Consider the following 23,699-nt stretch of genomic DNA (forward strand, 5'->3'; position numbering starts at 1 on the left):
TTAGACATTCAATGAGGGCGAACAATGGGTGTTGGGCTTTTGAATATATTAATAAGAATAAATAAGTCTACAAATAACACCACAAACTTTTATTTGTATTTTATTTCAAAACACCTTTCATTTTATAAGTTTGAATCAGACACAAATGAAATTAACGTGCTATAACAATAAACAGAACAAAAATATGTTATAATGTTAAACGTTGTTTAAAAAATTTAGCTTATATATTTTGTTACCCGTTAAAGTATCCGTGTCTCTTTAGTCTTTACATATTAAATCCACCATTAATAATAATAACTCCTAATGAAAGGCAAGTGATCACTTTTGCACATACTTTTTAAATCTAATTATGTAAGTGTGATCACTCTTATAATATAAATATATTAAATTATTAATATTAATCCCAGATTCATTGATTCTCCGTACGCCGGCAAATTAATATTAATTCCGGTTACTCGAACACGAAGAGATCCAAATCACAGCAATGATTATGACCTCAAAAATCAAATCCGTTGATTTTTTCAGGTCAGATTAACAAACGGTTTATATTAATATTAACATTGTCACTGTCAGTAATATAACAAATTGCATGGGAACAAAAAACATAGTAATTTGTTTTATCACTGTTGTAGTTTATAAACATAATGCATTGCATGGGCAATTATAAAAAAATCTAAGAAAAAAAAAGAGTAATTTGTTTTTATTTTTGTAACTTTTTTTTTTTTGCAAAAGTATAAATATATAGTTAACATGAATGCATGCGTCAATGAGCTGGTGGTAGGGTGGTAAGGGAGAGACTTGGTGTTTCATGTGACCTAGGTTCGATTCATGATGTCCTGCCCCTATCATTTAGTTTTGGTAGCACCGAGTGATGATGGAAGACTAGACGAGTAGATGGTGAAAACTAGTTGGATTCTTGAACCGAATGCGTTTTGTTTTATCTTAATTACCACGTTGTCGTGTCTTCGGGCGATTGTTCATGGGCGTTGGTCTTAGGTGACGGTTTATAACGGATCGAAAGACGAGTGTATCTTAATATGGTGAACTTAGCCAGTAGCACAATTGAAGGACGTTGGTCGTTCAAAATAAATAAATGCTTTGTGAGCTTTAAATGGTTTCTAGAAGAGAGAATATAAGTTTTTGGATAGTTGGAAGTTTTGGTTTTGAACATGTTTTGCCATTCCAAAGCACGGAACCAATTTGAATATGCGTCATCTGAAATGGCAGATCTTTTATCTTAACTCAAACAAGTACATGCTTTTGATTTGATGTAGCAGCCTTTTGACATGGTATACGCCATTTGGTTCCGTTCTTTGGAATGGCGGAACACGTTCAAAACCTCCAACTCACCAGACAATTACCGACAAACATCTGGACACTTCTTAGGATTCACCATTTAAATGACGGATCACCTAGAAATCGAAGGCTAATTTATTCTTTCTCCTAGTAACCTTTTAAACTCTTGTTTTTTTTTTCCTATTTTGAAAAGAAATCTCACAGTATTATTACACATGAGCTTCATATGTTAAGAATAAGATTATTATTATTATTATTATTATTATGCATTTTTACATGCTTTTTTTACCATTTTTTTATTAATATTATCAGGAAAATCCCAAGAGATTTGACAGAGGCATCACTTTCAGGTGCTGGATTGTCCATTGTAGCAGCTGTCTCTATGATATTTTTATTTGGAATGGTAACAATTAGCTCACCTTTTGTCTAATAAGTTTGCATGCTTTTATGTCAAATATATGTTTCAAGTTCATTACTATATACAAAACTCGTCCAATACATAACCAATTTTAAGTGCGCTTTAAGCCTTAAACGCTATAACATATTGCTTTTACTGTAATACATAAGACAGTTATGTAAGACCAGTGCTTATGCAGTGTTACTTGCAATGTGTAACTTTTTTTAACCATAATCTTTAAGCATTTTGTATTTTTGTTGCATTGTTTTGTGCGTTTCGTTTTCTATCTTGATTCGGTTGTAATGAATTGTTAGGAGATTGTTTCATACGTTAAACGATAGCTTCGTATTTCAGGAGTTGCATAATTATTTGGCCATCAGTACTACAACTTCAGTCATAGTAGACCAAAGTTCTGACTCGGAGTTTTTATATATTGGTTTTAATATGAGGTATGGTTCATGAAATCTTGATTGACAAATATAACATTAATGTTATGCAGTCTTTCTACCATTTCATTTAAATGTTGTTTTGCATCTATGTTCATTGCAGTTTTCCAGCTTTATCATGTGAGTTTGCATCTTTGGATGTTAATGATGTATTGGGAACGGTAAGTTCGTCTTACTTCTGTCAGTTACTTGTGATCCAAGTTACCTTAAACTTTATCTTGTTAAAGGATATTTTATAGGGCTGTAAACGAACCAAACGAACACGAACAAGGCCTTGTTCATGTTCGTTTGAATAATGAAAGTCTGTAAACGAATCAAACAAACACGAACAAGGGCGTGTTCGTGTTCGTTCATTTAACTTTAAACGAACACGAACACTTAATCAGACAAATATATATGTTCATGTTCGTTTATTTATGAAATGAACAGTTGTGTTCGTTTGTTTAAAATCTAAATGAACATAAATGAACAAATGTAAATGAACACAAACAAACATAAATGAACAAAAATAAAAACACTTAAATGAACATAAATTAACAATTATAAAACCTGTAAGTAGATGACTCATCTAGATAATATTTAACTATTTTCTATTTGTACAGAACATAAATAAACGAACGGAACATGTGTTCATGTTCGTTCGTTTATTAAATAAACAAACATAAGCGAACTTCCCGCCAAACGGTTCACGAACAGTTCATTCGGTTCATTTACAGGCCTAATATTTTAGGTGGTTTTCTAAAAAGTCATCATGCATGCTTCATATCTTCATTTTGCTTCTCTTATTTGCAGAACAGGTTGAACATAACCAAAACCATACGCAAATACGCAATCGATAAACACTTACAAGCTTAAGGCTCTGAAATTGACCCTTTACCAGTTTTCACAACAATTAAGCATGATGAACAAAAGATTGATGAGGCATATGGTGAAGAATCTGTTACACTAACTTTTCATAATTTCGAACGAATTTCTCGTCAGTAAGTGACTTAACTAAACACATATAGTCATTACATATTTAAGCAATTTACTCTTTTAGCTTATAATAATATTTTGGTTGTTTGTTTGCAGGCATTCAATTTTGGTAGTCAACTTTTTTGCTCCATGGTGTCATTGGAGTAACCTTTTGGTACTCTTATTTAGTTATTTACACCTCTTAAATTATGATATTTCATGAAAATAATGTTTTTTTTGGTATATTGGTTTTTATTAATCCCAACTATCATCTTTTGGTCGCTGCCGGCCCTATCTTTTAACATATTTGTTCCCAACGGTCTGTGACTAACAGAACTCTAACGGCGTTAATCGTAGGTCATCAGAAAAACGCTTTGGCCGGATAAGTCACATTTTTTGCCAGAATACTCAACCTGAACACCGCCACCACCACCACCGACCAACTCACCACCAACCAACCACCATCACTTGAGCACCACCAACCGATTCCGATAATGGTATTAGGGTTCCAGTGACCTCAATAATTGGAGCTTTTACTATAAAAATGTTCCGATCCAAGGTTAAAAGATGTTTGGGACGAAAATGATGAGTTTCCCGGCAAACATGGGCGAAGATTCTTTAGGGCCCGGGGTCCCCCCCCCCCCTTTCGCAGTAGTGTAAATTGACCATTTTTCACCCGGAAATTTGTATACGTAGTGTCTATTCGCATCACCAGATATAACTTTTTATGTTAAGTAAACGATACACGTTTTCTAGTTCTCAAAACCGTCTTGTTTTGCATCACCAGATATAATCCAGTAACGGATGGACGTATTCTTTTGGGAAAAGTGGATTGCACTAAAGAACCGGATCTTTGTACAAGGTAACTGTTAACCTTTTGTTTTGTCCCGTATGCTTATATTTATTTATTTTATTATTTATTTCACTTCATTCGTTAAAGAGTAGTGTTTACTTAACAAAATGGACACAAAGTGTTAACGTGTCAACCCAACTCGACTCTTATATTAATCATTTATCAATACTAATTTTTTCATGTTTTTCAGACATCATGTACAAGGTTATCCGTCTATTCGCATCTTTCGAAGGGGGAGTGATATAAAGTAACTAACTTCAGCACTTCATTGTTTATGTTTATATGCAGTATGTGAAGGGGGAGTGATATAAAGTAACTAACTTCAGCACTTCATTGTTTATGTTTATATGCAGTATGTTGACGTGCATCATAGTTATCAAAGGCGCATAGGCCTCGCCTTGGGCCTAGGCGCGAAACGCAAAATAAATGAGGGCCTAAGACAAAAAAAGCGCACTTAAATAAAGAATATATATATATATTACGTATTAGAAAAATAATACTATTCTTCATATATAATAAACAAAGGCTGTTGGTACCAAAAGCTCTAAAGAGTCGAGATTCAAATGTAATTCCATTTCTTGAATAACAAATTGTTCAAAGTGAAGTACCGAAATGTTCAAAACATAAAAACGAAAAGGTCAAAAAGTAATAAATAGTAAGCGTTCAAATGACTATTGTTCTTGATCCGTCATCAATGCCAGTAGAGGTGTTGTCACCTTCAAGAAGCGAGGGCCTAGGAACTATAAGCGCAGATATTGGGCCTGGCTTGGAAAATGGGCCTAGGCGCAAGAAGCGAGGCTTTTAATAACTATGATGTACATAAAATCTATAAATTCATATATTTTTTTAATATTTTTGAATCAGGGATGAACACGGTCGGGCACATGATCACGAATCATATTATGGTAACCGGGATACGTATAGCTTGGTTGAGGTATGCATATCATCATAGTTTCCAAATTATTAATAACTTATAAAGTAATTAAGATAGTATAACTTTAATAATTAGAAAGTCATTGCCAACACAATGTTTTTTTCTAAATATTTTCTTGCCTGCAGGCAATGGAACACCTTTTGGATTCTGCAAAATACTCGGTAGAAGATAATTACAGAAAGGCTATTATTTATGCAAAAAGACCCGCGCCACGTGAAGCAGGATGTAGAATTAAAGGGTTTGTACGCGTTAAGAAGGTATAATACGTTGGACACTTCAAAATATGGTTAAAAGTTAAAACATACCTTGTACTATGCAGGTTCCAGGCGATATTATTGTATCGGCCCGTTCTGAATCACACTCGTTTGATGCTTCGCGCATAAACATGTCACATGTGATTAACAGTTTTAACTTTGGTAAGAAAGTGACTCCAAGAATGATGAGTGATCTTAAAAGATTGAGACCGTACATTGAAAGCCATGACAAGTTGGCTAGTAAAGCCTATATTAATTTTGAAAATCGAGCTAATGTCACGGTAAGATTTTATTTTAGAGTAAACTGTGGTTTTCGTCTCAGTGGTTTGTCCAAATATGTGGTTTTAGTCCAATAGTTTCAAATTTGTGATGTTCATCACTGTGGTTTCATTTCACCTGCAATTAAATCCAAATTCATTAACCCCTTTAAGTCTGGTCATTAAACCCATCATCGTACCCTTTACGTGCCCTTTACGTGAAGGGCATTTTTGTCATTTTTCCCCCCAAATACACCCCAGCCCCTCACGTGAGGGGGGCTTGTGAATTACGACTGAGGAGGAAAAAGACAAAAATGCCCCTCATGTGAGGGGCACACTGATGGGTTTAACGACTAGACTTAACGGGGTTAATGAATTTGGGTTTAATTGCAAGTGAAATGAAACCACAGGGACGCAAATTGCAAATTTGAAATTATTGGACTAAAACCGCAGATTTGGACAAACCACATGGACGAAAACTGCGAAAACCGCAGTTCACTCTTTATTTTATAAAAGTAACTAAATATTTGCTAAATTAATACTGTATGCTTATTTTTGTAGTTGTGAATGTAATATGCAGATAGAGCATTATCTTCAAGTTGTGAAGACTGAGGTGATGAGTTCATCTCATCAATTGATTGAGGATTATGAGTACACAGCACATAGTAGTTTGGTTAATGCGGTTACGATCCCCGTTGCAAAGTTTCATTATGAGCCATCTCCTATGCAGGTTGAGTTTTTAAAGGTTGCGTTAATATATTTTGTCGTATTGTTTTGAATGTGATACATAAACTTTTGGTTCCGTTTGTGACCAGATATTGGTAACGGAAGATCCAAAATCGTTTACTCATTTCGTCACCAACGTTTGCGCGATTATTGGGGGCATATTTACGGTAATTATTACAATTTTAAGAAATAATATTAGATAATTAGTTGATTAAAGCTATGGATGATTAGGTAATTTTGTATTTATTTTAATGTCTAAATGCATAGGTAGATTCACATGCGTATAATTTGAGAACTTTGAGAACCATTTTTAACCACTAGAAAATCCTTTAAAAAATTATAAAACAAAAAAAAAACAAAAATTTAAAAATAGTAAAAAAACCAAAATTCTTATATTTCATTCCGGTTTCATAAAAAAATAAATAAACAAATAAATAAAAAACTTCGTATTATACACATGCGTATAATTTCATTTAATCTCCAATTACGTAATGTACACATATGTACATTATCATAATATCATTTACCTTAAATTGTACATATTATACATATATGTATAGTTTAGCTAAACCGTGACGTTTTTTTAATGAAACCGGGATGATAAATAAGAATTTTGGTTCTTTTTTTATGATTTTTTTTTTTGTTTTTGGGTTTTTTGTGGTCCAAAATGGTTTTCAAAATTCTCAATTTCAAAATAGTTCTCACATGATCCCAATCCGGTACACAAGTATGCTTTATAGGAAGTATAACTCTTAGTGATTTATTAAGCAAAGAAAGTGAAATTACCGTTTCGGTTTTTTCATTGGTTTTAGGTGGTGAAAATATTGGATTCGCTTCTATACAACACAGTGAGAGTAGTGAAAAAGATCGAACTTGGGAAGGACTTTTAGCTTGGATACAACGTTAAAATTTTATCGGGCTTAGAACAGATTTTTCGGTTTTTCAATGGCTTGGTAACCCGTTTTTCACGCTTTATCGGGCTATCGTTGCTTCGTTGAGAAGTTTTTGCAGTTATATGTAGGAAACTTGTATTTATCAATCAAAAGAAAATAATTACAAAATTAAGATCACGCGTCGAAACTACTATTTATTAAAAAGTTCCTTCGTCTTGACCCATTTTGACCCAAATTTATGTAAAGAGAAATAAATATTTTAAATTCAATTTATTATTTATTCATATGCAAACATTTATCATACTTCACACTTCAATACACAATAAGTACAAAATGCAAATATATAATTTGAAATAAAAAATAAAGAGGAAAAAATAAAATAAAATAAAATAAAACAAACACTTCATATGCAAACCATCAACTCAAAAAACAAGCAAGTGCTCCCATGAAGCAAAGGAGGCTCATGACAACCGAAGACGCGCCATTTGGAGAAGAAGATGGCGGTTTCACATCCGATGGTGGGGTCGGTGACTCGCTCCCTGACGGGGAGGGGGATGGTGGTGACTTATGGCTTCGGTCCGCTATGACTACCACAACAAGTTTCTCATTGTTTTTGCAATGGTCTGAGACTCCGCTAATGAAGTAGTGGGGCCCGGACCGGTCAAACTTGATCACGGTGTGGCCATCGTTGTGTTTTGCGATGGGGTTTTCGGTGTTGCAATTGTCATAATCTTCTTTGCTCACTTCTAGGACTGAGTCTTTATCATCATCATACTTGAACACTGCATGAAGTGCATGCCAAAATGGTAATTGCTTATTGTTTTCACAGTTTGGGCTTGAATATAATGAGCTATAGCCCAACAATTGACTAAACAGAGTAATGGGCTTTTATATTATACTTGGGCGTTAAACGGGTCGTGTTTGTTGATTGTCGGGTGGGAATGTGGGATCTTACATGAACAGAAAATTGTGTCAGGCCTAGGGGTGCAAACGAGCCGAGACGAGCCCAAGCTCAACTCGTCTAACTTACACAGAGCTCAAGCTCGGCTCGTTTCGAGCTCTATTTTTAATGCTCGAGCTCGGCTCGTGAGTTGATCAGCAAGCTCGAGCTCGGACGGGGCTCGGCTCATTACTATATATCAATTACTTTATATAATATTAATTATTTTAATATATTTTTTTATGTTATAATTTTATGTATAAAATAATATATATTATTTAGTTATTACTATTTATTTTTCGTAACTTTATATATATTAATCAAAAATGATTAGATATATTTTTTTTAAATTATATAAATGACAGGCTCATTAGCCGGCTCGAGCTCGACAAGTGAAGCTTAGGCTTGGGCTCGTTTATTAAACGAGCTTACTTTTAGACTTGAGCTCGGGCTTAGGCTCAATCAAGCTCGGCTCGATCGAGTTTTAAAATGAGCCGATCTCGAGTAGTGAGCAGCTTGGCTCGTTTGCACCTCTACAGTCTGGCCGATAACACGAGTTATTAAATGTTGACATAAACATGACTCGTTTATGCTGATATTTTTTTTTTCCTTTTTTGTTTTTGCACATCCATACTCTAAACTTGCAAACTTAAAAAAGAAAAACACAAATGTATATAAAAAATATCGCATTTAAACTATAAAACTTAATAACTATTTTTCTTTTATGACTTTATCTATTACATTTTGACATAATATACCAAATGTATTATGTTACTGTGTAAAACATTTAAAAAAAAGATTATAAAATAAAAGGATCAACCTACAAACACGTCATGTCAACAAAAATACGACCCATTTAGATAAACATGTAACAATCAATATATTTAAATCCGCCAATATAGCAAATTACAAACGGAAATGAAGAAACTTACGTAACGTGTCACCAACTTGAAACCGATTTTTCTCGGCCCACTGATTGTAGGAAGCCGTAAGGCTCCACTCACCCGAACCACCTACTTTGAAGTCATACGCATCTCCTTTCTGAATCAACACTAAAAGACTTAAAACCGCCACAATGTCGACCATCATTTGGTGGCTAGTGATGGAGTTTGCCATGTTATATTAAAAACAATGGTAGAAAAATGATTAGTGTGAAATGAGGATGGTATTGTGTGGGTATTTGTAGAGAGAAAATTAAAGATGAAGTAGCAATGAAGCTTTTGGTTATTCTCTTTACACATTTCTTGAGTTGTGGTACAAGGCATATTAGAACTTAATGTATTAAAGGTTTAAGTAACATGATAAAATATAACTAATTAGACAACATATATAACTAATTACACACCTTATAAAATAATCACGCAATCTGTGTTAATAATTACGCAACTGTTACGAAACTTATATTTTAATGACATATATTATTCCCCATTAAATCTCATTATATGGGGATTAAACAAGATACTTATTATGTTGTGAGATGTATTCTACTATATATATGTCTCATTGTAATAGTGTTATTTACACATGAAATAAATGTCTTTCTCCTTTATATTCTCTCCCGTCTATAACAACAACCTATATTTAATCCTTTTTACGCTTTGAACGTTAAGATCCCTTTGTATTTAAACATTTTTTTGTGTATACACACACACATTTCATAGCCAATATCATGTTAAGAGTCGCGTAAACACGTGTATACATACTTCTTCAACGAAAAGTGTAAAATCAAATGGACGGTTTATTTCTCACTCCCCACTCTTTCTTTGATTCCATCTTCTCACCTAGTTTTTATTAAAGCGTAACAATATGCACATGTGCATGTAATGTATGTATTTAGATAAAAATCATAAAATGCAACTAGTACAACATTTTTTTAACTTGAATCGAAGACGTTCCAACCTCATGTTTTAAAGTCTTTATTTTGTTACTGAATCACCAACCCATTAATATATTAATGTTTCTTCTCTAAAAATAGATAAAATGCTAAAGTAATTATATATCCATATTGAGCCACTTTCTTTGTGGGGTGTCACACTTTGCTTTGCAATTTTACAAAGAACATTCTTTATACAGAAGGCCATGATTGGTTAAATGATTCCTGTAGAGCCACTTTAGGATATGTAAATTTAAATGCCTCAAATAAACTTTATTTCTCAATATTTTTATATATAAAGGATCATATTCATGTATTTATTGATAATTAGTTAATGGAAAAAGAAACCTAGTTAAATTATTAAAAAAAACATTTGTTTTTATACCAATTATATTATCTGTTTTATCCACATAATCAATGTGTTCAAACCTAGCTAATACACGTCTAAAGTTTCATAACATTTGTTTTTATACCAATCAATATTATTCGTTTTATCTACAGAATCAGCGCGTCCAAAGCTTGTTAATAACATTTAAAGTCGGACATCCTTATAACTATAACTCACTATCTTTCATGCGGTCAAATATATATGTGTGTGATATACCATTGCTAGCGGTATTCACTTCATTATCATCTTACTCTTAATGTCTGAATACTTATTTTCATGCCTGAGCTTGATCACATAGAGACTTGGCTCTCTTTATGTGGAGAGTACGATGGGTGTTCATGTAAGCTATTGGAGTTAGGGAGAGTTCCTAGCTATTCATTCGCGGATATCTTGTCCTTCAACAAATATATATTTTACGTCGAGCATGAGTTGAGTTGATCTCACTCGTTGGCTCGCTGTAATAATTTTAACATTAAATTTAGTACCGACACTTATGGGTTTTTAAATGATTATACTTTTTTCATATTCTACTTGATTCCAAATGTGTAATGCCAATTTAATCCAAGTAGGCTAAATCTTATGGTAAGTTGGTAACTATTGATTGTTGCTCTTCAAATATCATTGTATAGTTTTGTACTTAATATAGTAGCACTGAAGCAGATGATGTTGTTTTACTAGAACCAAAACCATAACCAAAATCGGAGGAAATATTTTATAAGGTGCCTTCGGCAAAATTTGTGGGTTCAATCCCATGGCCTCGTATCACATCTCACGATTATGCACAATTGCAACGAAGAGAACTATCCTGACGCGACAGAAAGCAAACATTTAGTGAAATTGGTTAAAATTGGGACAATTAGGTTTTAGGAAATTTGGGCATAGATAATTATGTTTTATGATTGTTAATTTGGTTTGTGTTCTCCTTGACGAAGGATTCGCAATGAATTAAACTGTGTTCGAAATGGAGATAAGATGAATTAGATATAATGTTCTAACTTGTGTGTGTTTGAAATTGAAAAGTAACAAGTTTCTTTATATCGTGTTGCAGCAAGGACGTGACAGAAACTTAGTTGATATCGATCTGATTTATTAGTATATTGTTAAAAAATGCATTTTGTAACCAAAGTTAAAAGTGAAAAAGTGTTGGGTTAAAAGTGAAAAAGGAAATTGTGAACAATATGTAAGTCTAAAAAGTTTGTGGTCAAAAATGAAAATCTAAAAGTTTTTTGCAAATTATAAAAGTGTTTTGCAAATTATAAAAGTGTAAAAAAGTATTGTGTCAAAGTTAAAAAAAGTTAAAAGACTAAAAGTCTTGTGGTAACAGTTAAATTAAAAGAGCAAAAAAGCAAAAATAAAGTGTAAAAGTTTTGTACTTAATGTTTAAAAGCTAAATGTTTTGTGGCAAAACTTGAAAGTATATTGTAAAGAATATGAAATATGTAAATTTATGAAATGGTTATGTTAATGTGTAAGATGCTGATCAACTTATTGTCCTATTATAAGGATGTATTGATTGTTAGGATGTTTATAAAGTAATATGAAATTGGTAAAGATCATGGAATTTGTTATGTGGATTCTTAGGATGATTATGAAGATGCTATTATGATGCTATGATGAATAGTAGTATGAAATGAATAATATAAGTTCAAGGGATTTTGATGATGATGTTACGACGAATGGCCATAGTGACGAAGCTTGAACGAAAACTTAAGGTGAATGGGCTCGAATTTGTGGACGAAAACGTGGCTGGCCCCCGAGCCACAATACATGTTTCGCCCATACGATTAGGTGACCAAGTCTTCCATATTCATAAGGTCGTGATATTGTTGTGAGTATAAGAATAATAAGATGAGATATGATATAGTTGATCATGATATATGTGTTATGATGCATTGATGTGATGGTGAATATGTAACCTCCTTGTATGTATATTTGACCATGATATTCTTATGAAGATGTTACCACATATCATGATCTATTGATGATGTAGTGAACTAGTGATGCTTATGTATATGATTAGGTAAAGTCTGGAATGAATAAGAACTTGATTATGCGAAAGGTTAATGTGTGTGTTAGGCTATGATATTATGTAAGTTTAATAAGACTCCATAGGGATGACATACGAATGCATACAATTATAAGGTCATATAACGTTTTATTAATATTAAGGAATATGGTTATATGAAAGAAGACAAATACATATAATCATAATCTAGTCATAAAACATTCGTTGTTTAATTACTTTTACTTGGTTAGTTTGGTTATTCGATTTTTTTTCTACACCTTCGTACACTTAGCAACATCCAAGTATAGATATAGTTAAATTACACTATAAACGATCCAAATCAAGCATGAACCTGAACAAATTTGAGTTACACATCACACAATCTTTCAAAAACACGATAGGAGCTCGTTTTCAGCCATCGTAAGCACACACCCGACTCGTTGTACATCCATCTTAAGCTTGGGCTCAACTCGCACGATAAAACTCAATCGAGCCCGAGCTCAAACATAAAAGTAAGCTTGTTTAATAAACGATCCTAAACCTGAGTTTCACTTGTCAAGCTCGAACTAGCTCACGAACCTGTCATTTCATAAATTTTATAACAGTATTATTATTATTAACTAATACAATTACGAAAAAAAGAACTAAAATATATATATTATGTTATCTATAAAATTATAATTAAAAAAAAAATAAAATTGATTATAAATATATAAAAATTAATTAACAAATAGTAAATGAGCCGGGCTGAGCCAAACTTGAGATTGAAAAACTACCCACGAACTAAACCTGGGCTTTAGAAATAGATAATTTAAAACACGTCGAGCTCCAGTTCTGCGCAAGTTAAACAAGTCGAGCTCAAGCCAAGTCAAGTCAAGTTTAAACACCGCTCGACTTGACTCACTTACACCCCTAGATAAAACCTCGGGGTAGTTGTGTTTGTTCTAAAAAAAAGAAAAAATGTAGGTACTATTTACTAACTAATTTTGGCAAGTTTAACCCATCCAAACACACCCAATACCCATCTCATGCACAAATCGAGAACTAACAGTCCCCACTAAACCAGACGATGGCCAAATGTCCGCCAGGGCCAGAAACCTAACCAAACTCCTCCTGACGCCCAAACGCCTCACGCGTACCGCCGTAACCACCACCACCGCCACGTCATCCGACGTAACGCTGAAGAACTACATCAAACTAACTACCACAAACTCTGATAATAATAATAATAATAATAATAATAATAATAATTCCGGTGGTGGTGGTTCTAATTCTAAACCGTTAAGTGAGCTGGCAGTTGAGAGCCTTAAGGCTCGAACTGCTACAGTTAGCGGTACGGTTGTTGTTATTGTTGTTGTTTATATATACGTTATGTTGTATTGATTTGTGACCTAATTTTTAAGTAATTTGTGTGTTTGTGAAATGTGTTGCAGATTCGAAGAGAGATCTGTTGAGGCGGTTGAAGAGTATTGTTAGCGGTGAGTGTTGTGTGAAATTGAGCTAAATTTGGTTATTGTTTGGTAATTTGCTGTATTGAATGTCAATAGTTTAGTGATATGTATATGTGTATATGTGATATGTATGTGTATATACGAAGAGATATTTGTTGAGGCGACTGAAGAGTGTTGTTAGTGGTGAGTGTTTGGTTCCTGTGTGAAATTGAGCTGAATGGGTGTGTTATTAGTTATTGCTGTTTTGTAATCTGCTGTATTGGATGCCAATAGTTTAGTGATATGTATGTGTATGAGATATGAATGTATATGCGTATATACAAAGAGATATCTGTTGAGGCGACTGAAGAGTATTGTTTGAATGTCAATAGTTTAGTGATATGTATGTGTATGTGTGTATGTGTATGCATATGAGATATGAATGTGTATGTGTATATACGAAGAGAGATCTGTTTAGGCGACTCAATAGTATTGTTAGTGGTGAGTGTTTCGGTACCTGTGTGATGCTTGTTGTGTGAAATTGAGCTGAATGTGTTTTTGGATGATTATTCTGTGTGTTATTAGTTATTATTGTTTTGTAATCTGTTTTATTGAATGTCAATAGTTTAGTGATATGTATGTGTATGTGTGTATGTGTATGCGTATGAGATATGAATGTGTATGTGTATATACGAAGAGAGATCTGTTTAGGCGACTCAATAGTATTGTTAGTGGTGAGTGTGCTGGTTCCTGTGTGATGCTTGTCGTGTGAAATTGAGCTGAATGTGTTTTTGGATGATTATTCTGTGTGTTATTAGTTATTATTGTTTTGTAATCTGTTTTATTGAAAGTCAATAGTTTAGTGATATGTATGTGTGTATGTGTATGCGTATGAGATATGAATGTGTATGTGTATATACGAAGAGAGATCTGTTTAGGCGACTCAATAGTATTGTTAGTGGTGAGTGTGCTGGTTCCTGTGTGATGCTTGTCGTGTGAAATTGAGCTGAATGTGTTTTTGGATGATTATTCTGTGTGTTATTAGTTATTATTGTTTTGTAATCTGTTGTATTGAATGTCAATAGTTTAGTGACATGTATATATGTATATGTGATATGTATGTGTATGCGTATGAGATATGAATGTGTATGTGTATGTGTATATACGAAGAGAGATCTGTTGAGGCGACTGAAGAGTATTGTTAACGGTGAGTGTGTTGGTTCCTGTGTGATGCTTGTTGTGTGAAATTGAGCTGAATGTGTTTTTGGATGATTATTCTGTGTATTGAAGGTCAATAGTTTAGTGAAAATGTGATATGTGTGTGATATGATATGTGTATATGTGATATGTATGTGTATATGCAGTGTTGTAGAACTCGATAGGCGCTAGTAGCATGCTAGGGTGGGGAGTAGCGATTAATCGGTTTGGAAGTTGGAATTATATATGTAATTGTCAGTTATATATGCACACACACACACATTTTTATATGTAGTTTAAAAAGGTTGGCTGGTGATTTGGTCCGAATAGGATTGATTTGGTTTGAATAGACCTGGCTAGGAACGATTTGACCGATTAGCTAAAAATTAGTTATTCAATGGCCAACTAGTAATTTATCGCTGACTAGTCCCGATATTTTCAACACCGTGTATATGTATATGAAATATTGTAATCATGTATGGTATGCGCATATGTGATATGTGCGATATGTATGTATATATATGTTTGATGTGTATGTATATGTGATATGTGATAATCAGGTAGGTTAAGTTTTAATGGCGAGTCAGTAAAAGTTGACTGTTGCTCTTCAAATATCTTTGTATAGTTTTATACTTATTATAGTAGAACTGCTGCAGATGTGGTTGTTTTACCAGAACCAGAACCCGAATCGGAACCAGAAGAGGATAATTATGATCAACCTTTGGCACATCTTTTGGATTCATCATGGCCTTGTCTTATATCCAACACTGCTGCGCAACTGCAGCGAAGAGAAGTATCACGAGACAGGAAGCAAGGATGGTTTTTCAAGAGTTCACAAAGCAATCGTTTTGAGAAATTGATGAAATTGTGCGCGCAAAAATTAGGGTCGGTTGCTACTATAGAAGTTTTTAATAGATTGGACCGTCAAACGGGTGTTAAAGAGTTTAATTGCATGATAGAAGTTTGCATAGAGAAGGCTAGGAATGCAGTTGATGAGGATGCTGCTTTAGAAGAGTTTCATAGGGCGTATATGGTTTTTGAAACTATGAGGACACGCGGTTTTGAAATTGGGGAAGTAACTTATGGCCCGTTTCTGATGTTTATTATTGATATGGGCTTTGTTGAAGAATTTCACTTTTTTTGTGATACCATTAAGAAGGAGAATCCAAAGTGTCTTCCAAGACTAGCTTATTATGAGATGCTTCTATGGATAACAGTAGGTGATGAAGAGAAAATACAAAAGCTAATTGAAAATGCACATGATAATGACAATTCCAACTTCAATGGTATGTAATTAATATACATGAATAGGTTTTTCAAAGTTGTTTATCTGAAGTATTGTTAACGTCATCGTTGATGTTGCAGAAAGCTATTTGATAGCTCTGTGTGAAGCGGATCGACAAGAGGAGGTTTCAATACTTTTAGAAACAATAAATATAAAGAAAGTTTCTTCAAAGGAGAATATGGAATTGCTTTTTAAATCTCTGGGAATGCTTTTATTGGAGTCCCATGCAAAGAAATTTATACTCGAACTCAAAACAGAAGGTACGGTACTCTTATTTTATAAAAGTTGAATTCTGCACTAAAATCATTGTGATGAACGATCGTCTACCTATTAATTTGGTATTATACAGATAAAGGAGAGCACGATCTGTCAAACTTGATTTTCAGTTATACAATTAGCATGCCAAAGATACATGTGAGTAGTTGTTTATCTTAATTTGCATTCATCGCACACATTGATAGGCCTTTATGGGATCTTTATGTCTTTGCTATGCTAAATGGCAAATGCTTCAAATCATGATAATTTGAATCGCTGATAAATGATCCAGAAAAGTTGTTAATGATACTGTTTTATTGTAACTAACTTGCATATGCTGATCTTGATTTGGTTTGAAGGCTGAAGACGTTGAAAACTTTAAAAATTTGCATGCTGAATTGGAGGTTCCCACGTCATCTGGATCTCATGAGAAGCTTATTAAAGCCTGTTGTAATTCACTCGAGGTTGGATAAATCTGAATCTCTAAAGAAATATCATATTATAAAACTTTAGGTTGTGTTTCGATAAAACCTATGTAGTTTCTGTTTTTACTATATTCTGATTGTTCATTTATAATCTTCTTGATCGAGATAGGTACATTTGGCAATTGATTTACTTGATTCTATGCTTGAAGATGGTTTAAAAGTGAAGATAAATACGGTCAATTCCATACTAGCAGCATGTTATGCAAGCTGTGAATATACACTGGTACACTGTCAGGCTCTTTTCTGTTGGTGATTTGGCGTTATGGCCGTTATTTAAGTTTACTAAAGTTGCAAATTTTGTATTTCTTAAATTAAGCTCTTTGATGGCAGGTCCATCGCATTCATTCTTTGATCATGAAAGTATTACACCGAATGCTGAGACCTTCAGAATTATGATAGGCATGTGTGTGAAAATGAAGGATGTAAGCGATGCGATGCTTCTTGCACTTGATTTATTTTTATTCCTCATATTGAAATCTAAACATTTTGATACAAGTTGGCTTTGTTATCTTTGATTTTTATTTGCAGTTTGATCGAGCATATGACATGATTGAAGAATTAGTGAAACTGGATTTACTTCCTACTGCTAACATGTACAACGCTATAATGGGTGGTTACTTTCGACAGGTATTTATATTCCATTCATATTATACTTATTAGAGGCGGGGAAAGCGGACGGTTCAGTAGCCGGTCGAAACGGTTCGAGCCAAAATGAGTAATTTTTATGTGTAGGTCAACACGTGTCAGGTCGGTTGACCAACCCGGCATCACTTTCTCTGAAACTTTTTTTACTTTTTGAATTTTGCAAATTAATTGTTGTATTAAGTATGGAGTATTAACTATGTTCTAAATAACTATATTATAACGATTTAAGATGGTCAGGTTAACATGTCAAAATAGGGGCCTGGTTGGATTATTCCACCACATCCTTTGTCTGTTTTTTTTTTGAATAATTGATGCATTAAGTATGACTAGCAAATTAAATTTGCAAAATAATACAGCTTTTTTTTTCTATAAATAAAATGATTTGGGACGATATAACTTGTAAGCACTATTGAATACATGTTAGACGCCTTTTTAACCGTGTAAACCTCTCGACCCATTTGACCCGTTTTGCTATAACTACTTTTTAACATTATTCGACCCATCATCAAACAAATACAAAGCTAAACTGACACATTTTAATTTAAATAGGCTAAAACTGCCACAAATATGTGTAATGAAATGAGTTGACACAAACAAAGTATCAAAATTCAAGATAAGACGCATTTTTACTTGTATATACGTTATATAGTTCACTGAACTCCATTAATTCAGGCATAATTGTATTATACAACATGTCTGCATGTGAATCCTGTTTTTTATTGTAGAATGTGTGACAGCACAATAACATCCATGCTGTTATTCTTCACTTGATTGGATGATTAATTTGCTTTTTCTTAATTTTATTATTATTTTATATATTCAGAAAAACTTCAGTAAAGGGCTGATGGTTCTTAAACAAATGGATGCTTCAAATATCAAACCAGATTCTCAAACTTTCAGTTATATTATAGGCAATTGCAATAGTGAATACGATATTAACAAGGTAAGCAAAGTATATGAAATTGCAGTTCTCAAATAATAAATTTAAAATACTAATTCAAATTATTTGGTGATGTGTTATGTAGTACCGACGAGAATTGCGTGATTCAGGAGTTCAACCTACAAAACACATTTACATGGCACTTATTAATGCATATACAGCTTGTGGATTGTCTGAGAAGGCTAAAGAGGTATACTTGCTCTTAAAATTCTAATTTTTAATCTTATGAAGTTAAAAGTTTACTGATTTGAGATTTGAAACCCGTTGTAGGTTCTTTCAGACAAAGGTATTCCTGCCATTAATTTGAACGAACTCAAAAGTGTGCTTGTTTCTGCTCTTGCTACGAATGGCCAGTTAGCCGATGCCCTTGAAGTTTATGAAGAAATCAAACAACTTGATGCAAAATTGGAGCCAAAAGCCATCATAAGTCTTATTGTAAGAGTTCATGTTTCGAGTCTATGGGGAGGGTTCAAAATGAAAACCACTAATATACTTGAAAACTCATGAAAACCACTTTTAACATTTAAATTTTTATTTTTTCATTCTTTTTATATGTTAAATAATCATTACCAAAAATAAAAGAAATAAATAAATATATGCATACATATATTTACCTCGTATAAGATACATATATGGAACTTCAAAAGATACATACATGTACTTTCACAAATTTATTTTTTATTTTGGAAATGATTAATAATATATAAAAAGAACGAAAAAAATATAAATTTAAAAAGTTAGTGTTTAGAAGTGGTTTCTACGAGTTTATAAGTTAAATGTGGTTATTGTTGGAACCCTCCTTTTGAGTCAACTCTATATATTTATATATTTTGACAATTAAATTAATTTATTAAACCAATACTGATAATAATAAAATGTAACATATAACATTTTTCAGGAACATCTTCAATCTGAAGGTGAGCTAAGTCGGTTACTTCAGTTACTGAACCAATTACAGAATTCAGAACTCTGGGATGATGGATGTGCAAGGATAATTTTGTATTGTGTTCGCCACAAGCTTTCAGAGTATGCTTTGTTTATCCTAAATCATGCTTTGTCTATTGCAACATGTTTAAAAAAAATTTAAGGTAAGGGGCAACATAGTAATTTTAGTGTTAAAAGGGTAATTATGAAACTTATGTATGAAATTAGTCGAGAAAAAGAAAAACTAAAATGGAAACGGATCAAATAGGCTGAAGTGTTGAACATGTTGAATGTTGCCCCAAGTGTTTATTTTAATGCGTACAACCTCCTAAATCATGTTTAAAAAAGTATGTTGTTTTGTAATGATATTGTTTTTGTGAAACATGATCAAATACATTTTATTCTTAACATGAAAACAGTGAGAACCAATTTGTTGTTAATATTAGGTTTATTTTTATAGGTGTTTGCTGTTGGTTTTCATCTGTACTTGCTAATTTTCGATTATGAGACGTTATAAGTATTTGCTGATTTATATTTTGCTGTTATTATTAGATTTTTTCTTTTGTTGTTATAAGTATTTGTTGGTATTTGCTGTTATTATTATGTTCTTGATTTTGATTCTTTTGTTGTAATTTTTAGGTTTTTTTCTTTGTTATTACAAATCATTGTTTATGTATATTGGTATTGTAGTTGGTATTGTTTCTTACGCTCTCATTTTTTTATAAATCGGTATTATTTCCTACGTTCTCATGTTAAGATTAAAATGTACATGAACCTTCCCCTAGTTTTTGTTGTATTATTTTAATGCATTAATTTCTTGTTTTAACATGTAATAGCTCGGCCGTTGATTTACTCAAGCAACGTATGGAGAAGTCAAGCGCCAATGAGATGGTTATCGATGTTCTTTTTGATGAGGTTTTTTGCTTGCTCTCTTTCTTTTATTACTACAATTTTTTATTTATTTATTTTTTATGTTATTCTATACCATGGTGATTTTAATTCAGGTATTTTGCCAAATCGCGGAGGCAGAGCCACCCGATGTGCAATTCGGGTTGGATCTACTTCAAGCCCTTAAAAACGATATCGGGATTCGACCATCAAGAAAAAGTCTTGATTTTCTCCTTAGTGCTTGCGTTAATGCTAAAGATCCAGAACGTTCTTTTATAGTTTGGAACGAGTATCAAACAGCTGGCCTTCCTTATAATGTCTTAAGTTATGTAAGGTTAGTTGTGCACTAGGCATTAGCCTACCTTACATTTATCAATTTTATCTTCAGTTTGTTTAACTTATGAATTTGATTTGTAGGATGTATCAAGCACTTTTAGCTTCGGGGGCTCATAAAGCAGCGAAGGTTATACTAGAAAAAATACCCGACGATGACCCGCATGTGTGTGGTGTCTTGAAAGCAAGTCTTGAAACTTTTGGTAAAACCGCATCTGTAAAAAGCGAGGGAAAAAAGAAGAAAAAGAAAACGAGTCGTGTCCTTGAAGCAATTCTAGATTTTTCAGACAAACCCGCCACTGTGAAGAGCGAGGGAAAGAACCAGAAGAAAAAAAAGAAGCCAAAATAGAGGTATGAAATCTTTTAGGGGTGTTCCTCGTGTTTGTTTTTCGGGTTTCGGGGGTCGGGTTCTTCGGGTTTCAAAGTTTTAAATCTTGGCCCGAAACCCAAACCAAATCTCTCACGGGTTTTTCGGGTTCGGGTAATTCGGATGTTTTTCAGGTTGGGTTAATCGGTTTCGAATATCTAAGAAAACAAAGACAATTAATTTAAAAAACTACAATGCTAAAATTAAAACAACGTATGCTTCTTTGATCGTAACGTAAATAATCAAATACTAAACCAATATAACCTAATAAACAATTCAAAAGAAGAGTAAAACAAACTCCCACCATAATTATTTTCAATCAAGCACAATTTGTTTGTTCGATTACGGTTGCTATTTGTCATAAACGGAAAACATAAATTAACAATAAACAGTCGACCCATAATAGGTGGAATAACGCGATTATGGCCAGATTCTAATAACTTTAATGGTTAAGACTTAGTCTATAATACTTAAATATATTTGGTTTTAAAACTAAAACTTTAGTCGGGTATTCAGGTTGACCCGAAATTCATAAATCAGACCCAAGAACCTACCCGAATAACTTCGGTCTTGGGTCGGGATTCGGGTGAAAGTGACAGCCCCAAAATCTTTATTTATTTCATTTTCCAATATTGTGTGTCCCATATCGGTCACTCTTGATATTTTTTATGAATTATGACAGCTGCACGAACCAATGGCGGGGATACTTAACATGAGTAGACAGTAAATTTAGGATACAATACAAGGTTATGCCAGCGGATAGCTGAGTTTTGATTAGTAGAGGTTCATTTTAGGATTGCGTGGTTGGTTTGGTTCTTTGTCGGTCAATCTCTCGGGATATTTATGGGATTGTGAGGTGACATCTTAATTCTTCAAGTGGTCATTGATGAGCAAGTGATTGATCATATTAAAGTTGTAACGACCTAGCTTAGTTATTGTAATTGTAACGCTTTAAAAACCCGTTGATCTAGCCTTTTGTCATGGAATGTTACAGGCGCGTTATGTTACTTATGTATAACCATTTTAATTTGAGAAGTACGAGAATCACAAGTATTTGTATCATTGTACGCATTGCGTAAAAAATAATCAAATGTAGTGAAATGGATTGAGAGGCCGTTAAAAAACTGTTTTATGTATCACAGTTATAAAACGATAATGTATAAGTGCTTACAGTTCTTTTGGTAAAATTGATTTTGTAAGCATATTGCCACATACAAGTTAAATCAAATTTAAAGATAACTAAATTATTTCTGTAATGTTACTAATTAAAAATATTTGATCACTAGTAATTAAGGGTGAATCATTTTTTAATAATAAAATAAATAATATATTTGGAAATTTAAGTTTTATGTAGGTATGGTGTATTAGATTATGTGCAGTCGAGCCTCATGCCACGTTACCCTTTAACATGAGCAACATAATTACACAGGCGTGAAAACTCATTTTCCAAAGCTTTAAGTATGTGAGGAGTGTGAGAGATGGGGTCCATCCTCAACCAATCACATATTTTTATTTTTATCTTTTTATTGATTTTTAGTTAAAATCAGTATACCCTTATGAGTTACTTGAGTGATTTATTTAAAGTTTCACTGCCTACGTAGTAATAATGTGATACTTTAACAATGATGTGCAATTAAAATTAGTACACATAGCCTTATAGTAATGTATACATGTATGGAAAATTGTATGTTAGATGGTATCTCTATGCATTCACGTAAGTAACTTAACAAAGATAAGCGAACATCAATGAATACATTTAAATGAACGCAAATGAACAAATACAAAACATTAAGTACATGAAATAAGTTGTTTAAAAGTGCCTGAATACATGATTCACGAATATAAACAAACGATCACAAACATAAATGAACGAATGGAACATGCTCAAGGACGAATTGATATAATTCACAATTCATAAAAGAACATGAAACTAATAACTCTTGTTTATTAATCATAAAATGTAACTCAAAAAACTGATTACAATCTTTGATATCTTTAGTTGGTTTGACTCTTGATGAACCATGACTCGGTTGCATCTTATGTGTTCTGTAATGTCTAGTCATACCTCGCTTTATAAAGACTAACCCTACTTGCTAACCAAAACTTTACAAATTTTAGTTACACAACAATTAGGAACCATATTGTATGTAACTAGAAAACTTAACCAACTATGTATGTACCTCAAGTTCATCGACTTGTGATTAGGAGTCTGAAATGACCAACACATGTGTTTTGTTCATTCGTTTATTAAATAAACAAACTTCCCGTTGAACGGTTCACTGAACTAAAGGTGCACAAATTGGGTTTTTCTAATACCCAATTTCGGGTACGGAACTGGTTCATGTATGACCGGGTATTGGAAAATCAAGTATTGGTCATTTCAGGTTGGGTTCGGGTCCGTGTATTTTCTCAAAAAAACTATACCCTATGCATCGGGTTCGAGTTGAATAATGGATATAGAACCGAGTATTCAAAATACTATATTTCTGAGTATTGAAAAAACCTTATTTTCTGGTTTTTCTTAAAGTATTTTTCGGGTAGATTAAGTTTTTTAAGGGGATGCGCTGTTTTGAGATATTTTTTAAATAACTTCAGGCATCTGAAAAACCCGGGTATAAACCATTTCAGTTTTCTTTTTTGGTTCAGGCTTCTTGTGCACTTTTACACTCAACGTTTGGTTCGTTGTATTTTCTTATTTTATAAATACAGAAACGTGGATGACACCAATAATAAA

General features: G+C 33.1%; 2 protein-coding genes and 1 pseudogene across 2 annotated transcripts; 2 read left to right on the plus strand and 1 right to left on the minus strand.

Annotated features, from left to right (window-relative positions):
* Positions 1-484: 484 nt before the first annotated feature.
* LOC143635835 (protein disulfide isomerase-like 5-4) lies at positions 485-7,199 on the plus strand (annotated as a pseudogene).
* Positions 7,200-7,296: 97 nt separating this feature from the next.
* Positions 7,297-9,219, minus strand: LOC143635836 (early nodulin-like protein 9). Its single transcript, XM_077103570.1, has 2 exons — positions 8,883-9,219; positions 7,297-7,792 (listed from the first exon to the last, which is right to left on the minus strand). The coding sequence occupies exons 1-2, from the start codon at positions 9,064-9,066 to the stop codon at positions 7,428-7,430; spliced, it is 549 nt and encodes a 182-aa protein (XP_076959685.1). The 5' UTR covers positions 9,067-9,219; the 3' UTR covers positions 7,297-7,427.
* A 4,074-nt stretch (positions 9,220-13,293) lies between these two features.
* LOC143635856 (pentatricopeptide repeat-containing protein At4g04790, mitochondrial-like) lies at positions 13,294-22,060 on the plus strand. Its single transcript, XM_077103584.1, has 17 exons — positions 13,294-13,549; positions 13,650-13,694; positions 15,500-16,129; positions 16,209-16,388; positions 16,478-16,552; positions 16,750-16,847; positions 16,978-17,098; positions 17,199-17,290; positions 17,397-17,495; positions 18,337-18,456; positions 18,539-18,643; positions 18,724-18,888; positions 19,352-19,479; positions 20,214-20,292; positions 20,382-20,599; positions 20,683-20,949; positions 21,648-22,060. Exons 1-16 carry the CDS (start codon positions 13,294-13,296, stop codon positions 20,945-20,947), a joined length of 2,676 nt encoding a protein of 891 aa, XP_076959699.1. The 3' UTR covers positions 20,948-20,949; positions 21,648-22,060.
* The last annotated feature ends 1,639 nt before the right edge of the window (positions 22,061-23,699 follow it).

This window comes from Bidens hawaiensis, unplaced genomic scaffold (assembly GCF_021521415.1).
Source record: "Bidens hawaiensis isolate Kalapana, Puna unplaced genomic scaffold, B.hawaiensis_p1.1 tig00007737_1, whole genome shotgun sequence".
Taxonomy (NCBI): Eukaryota; Viridiplantae; Streptophyta; class Magnoliopsida; order Asterales; family Asteraceae; genus Bidens; species Bidens hawaiensis.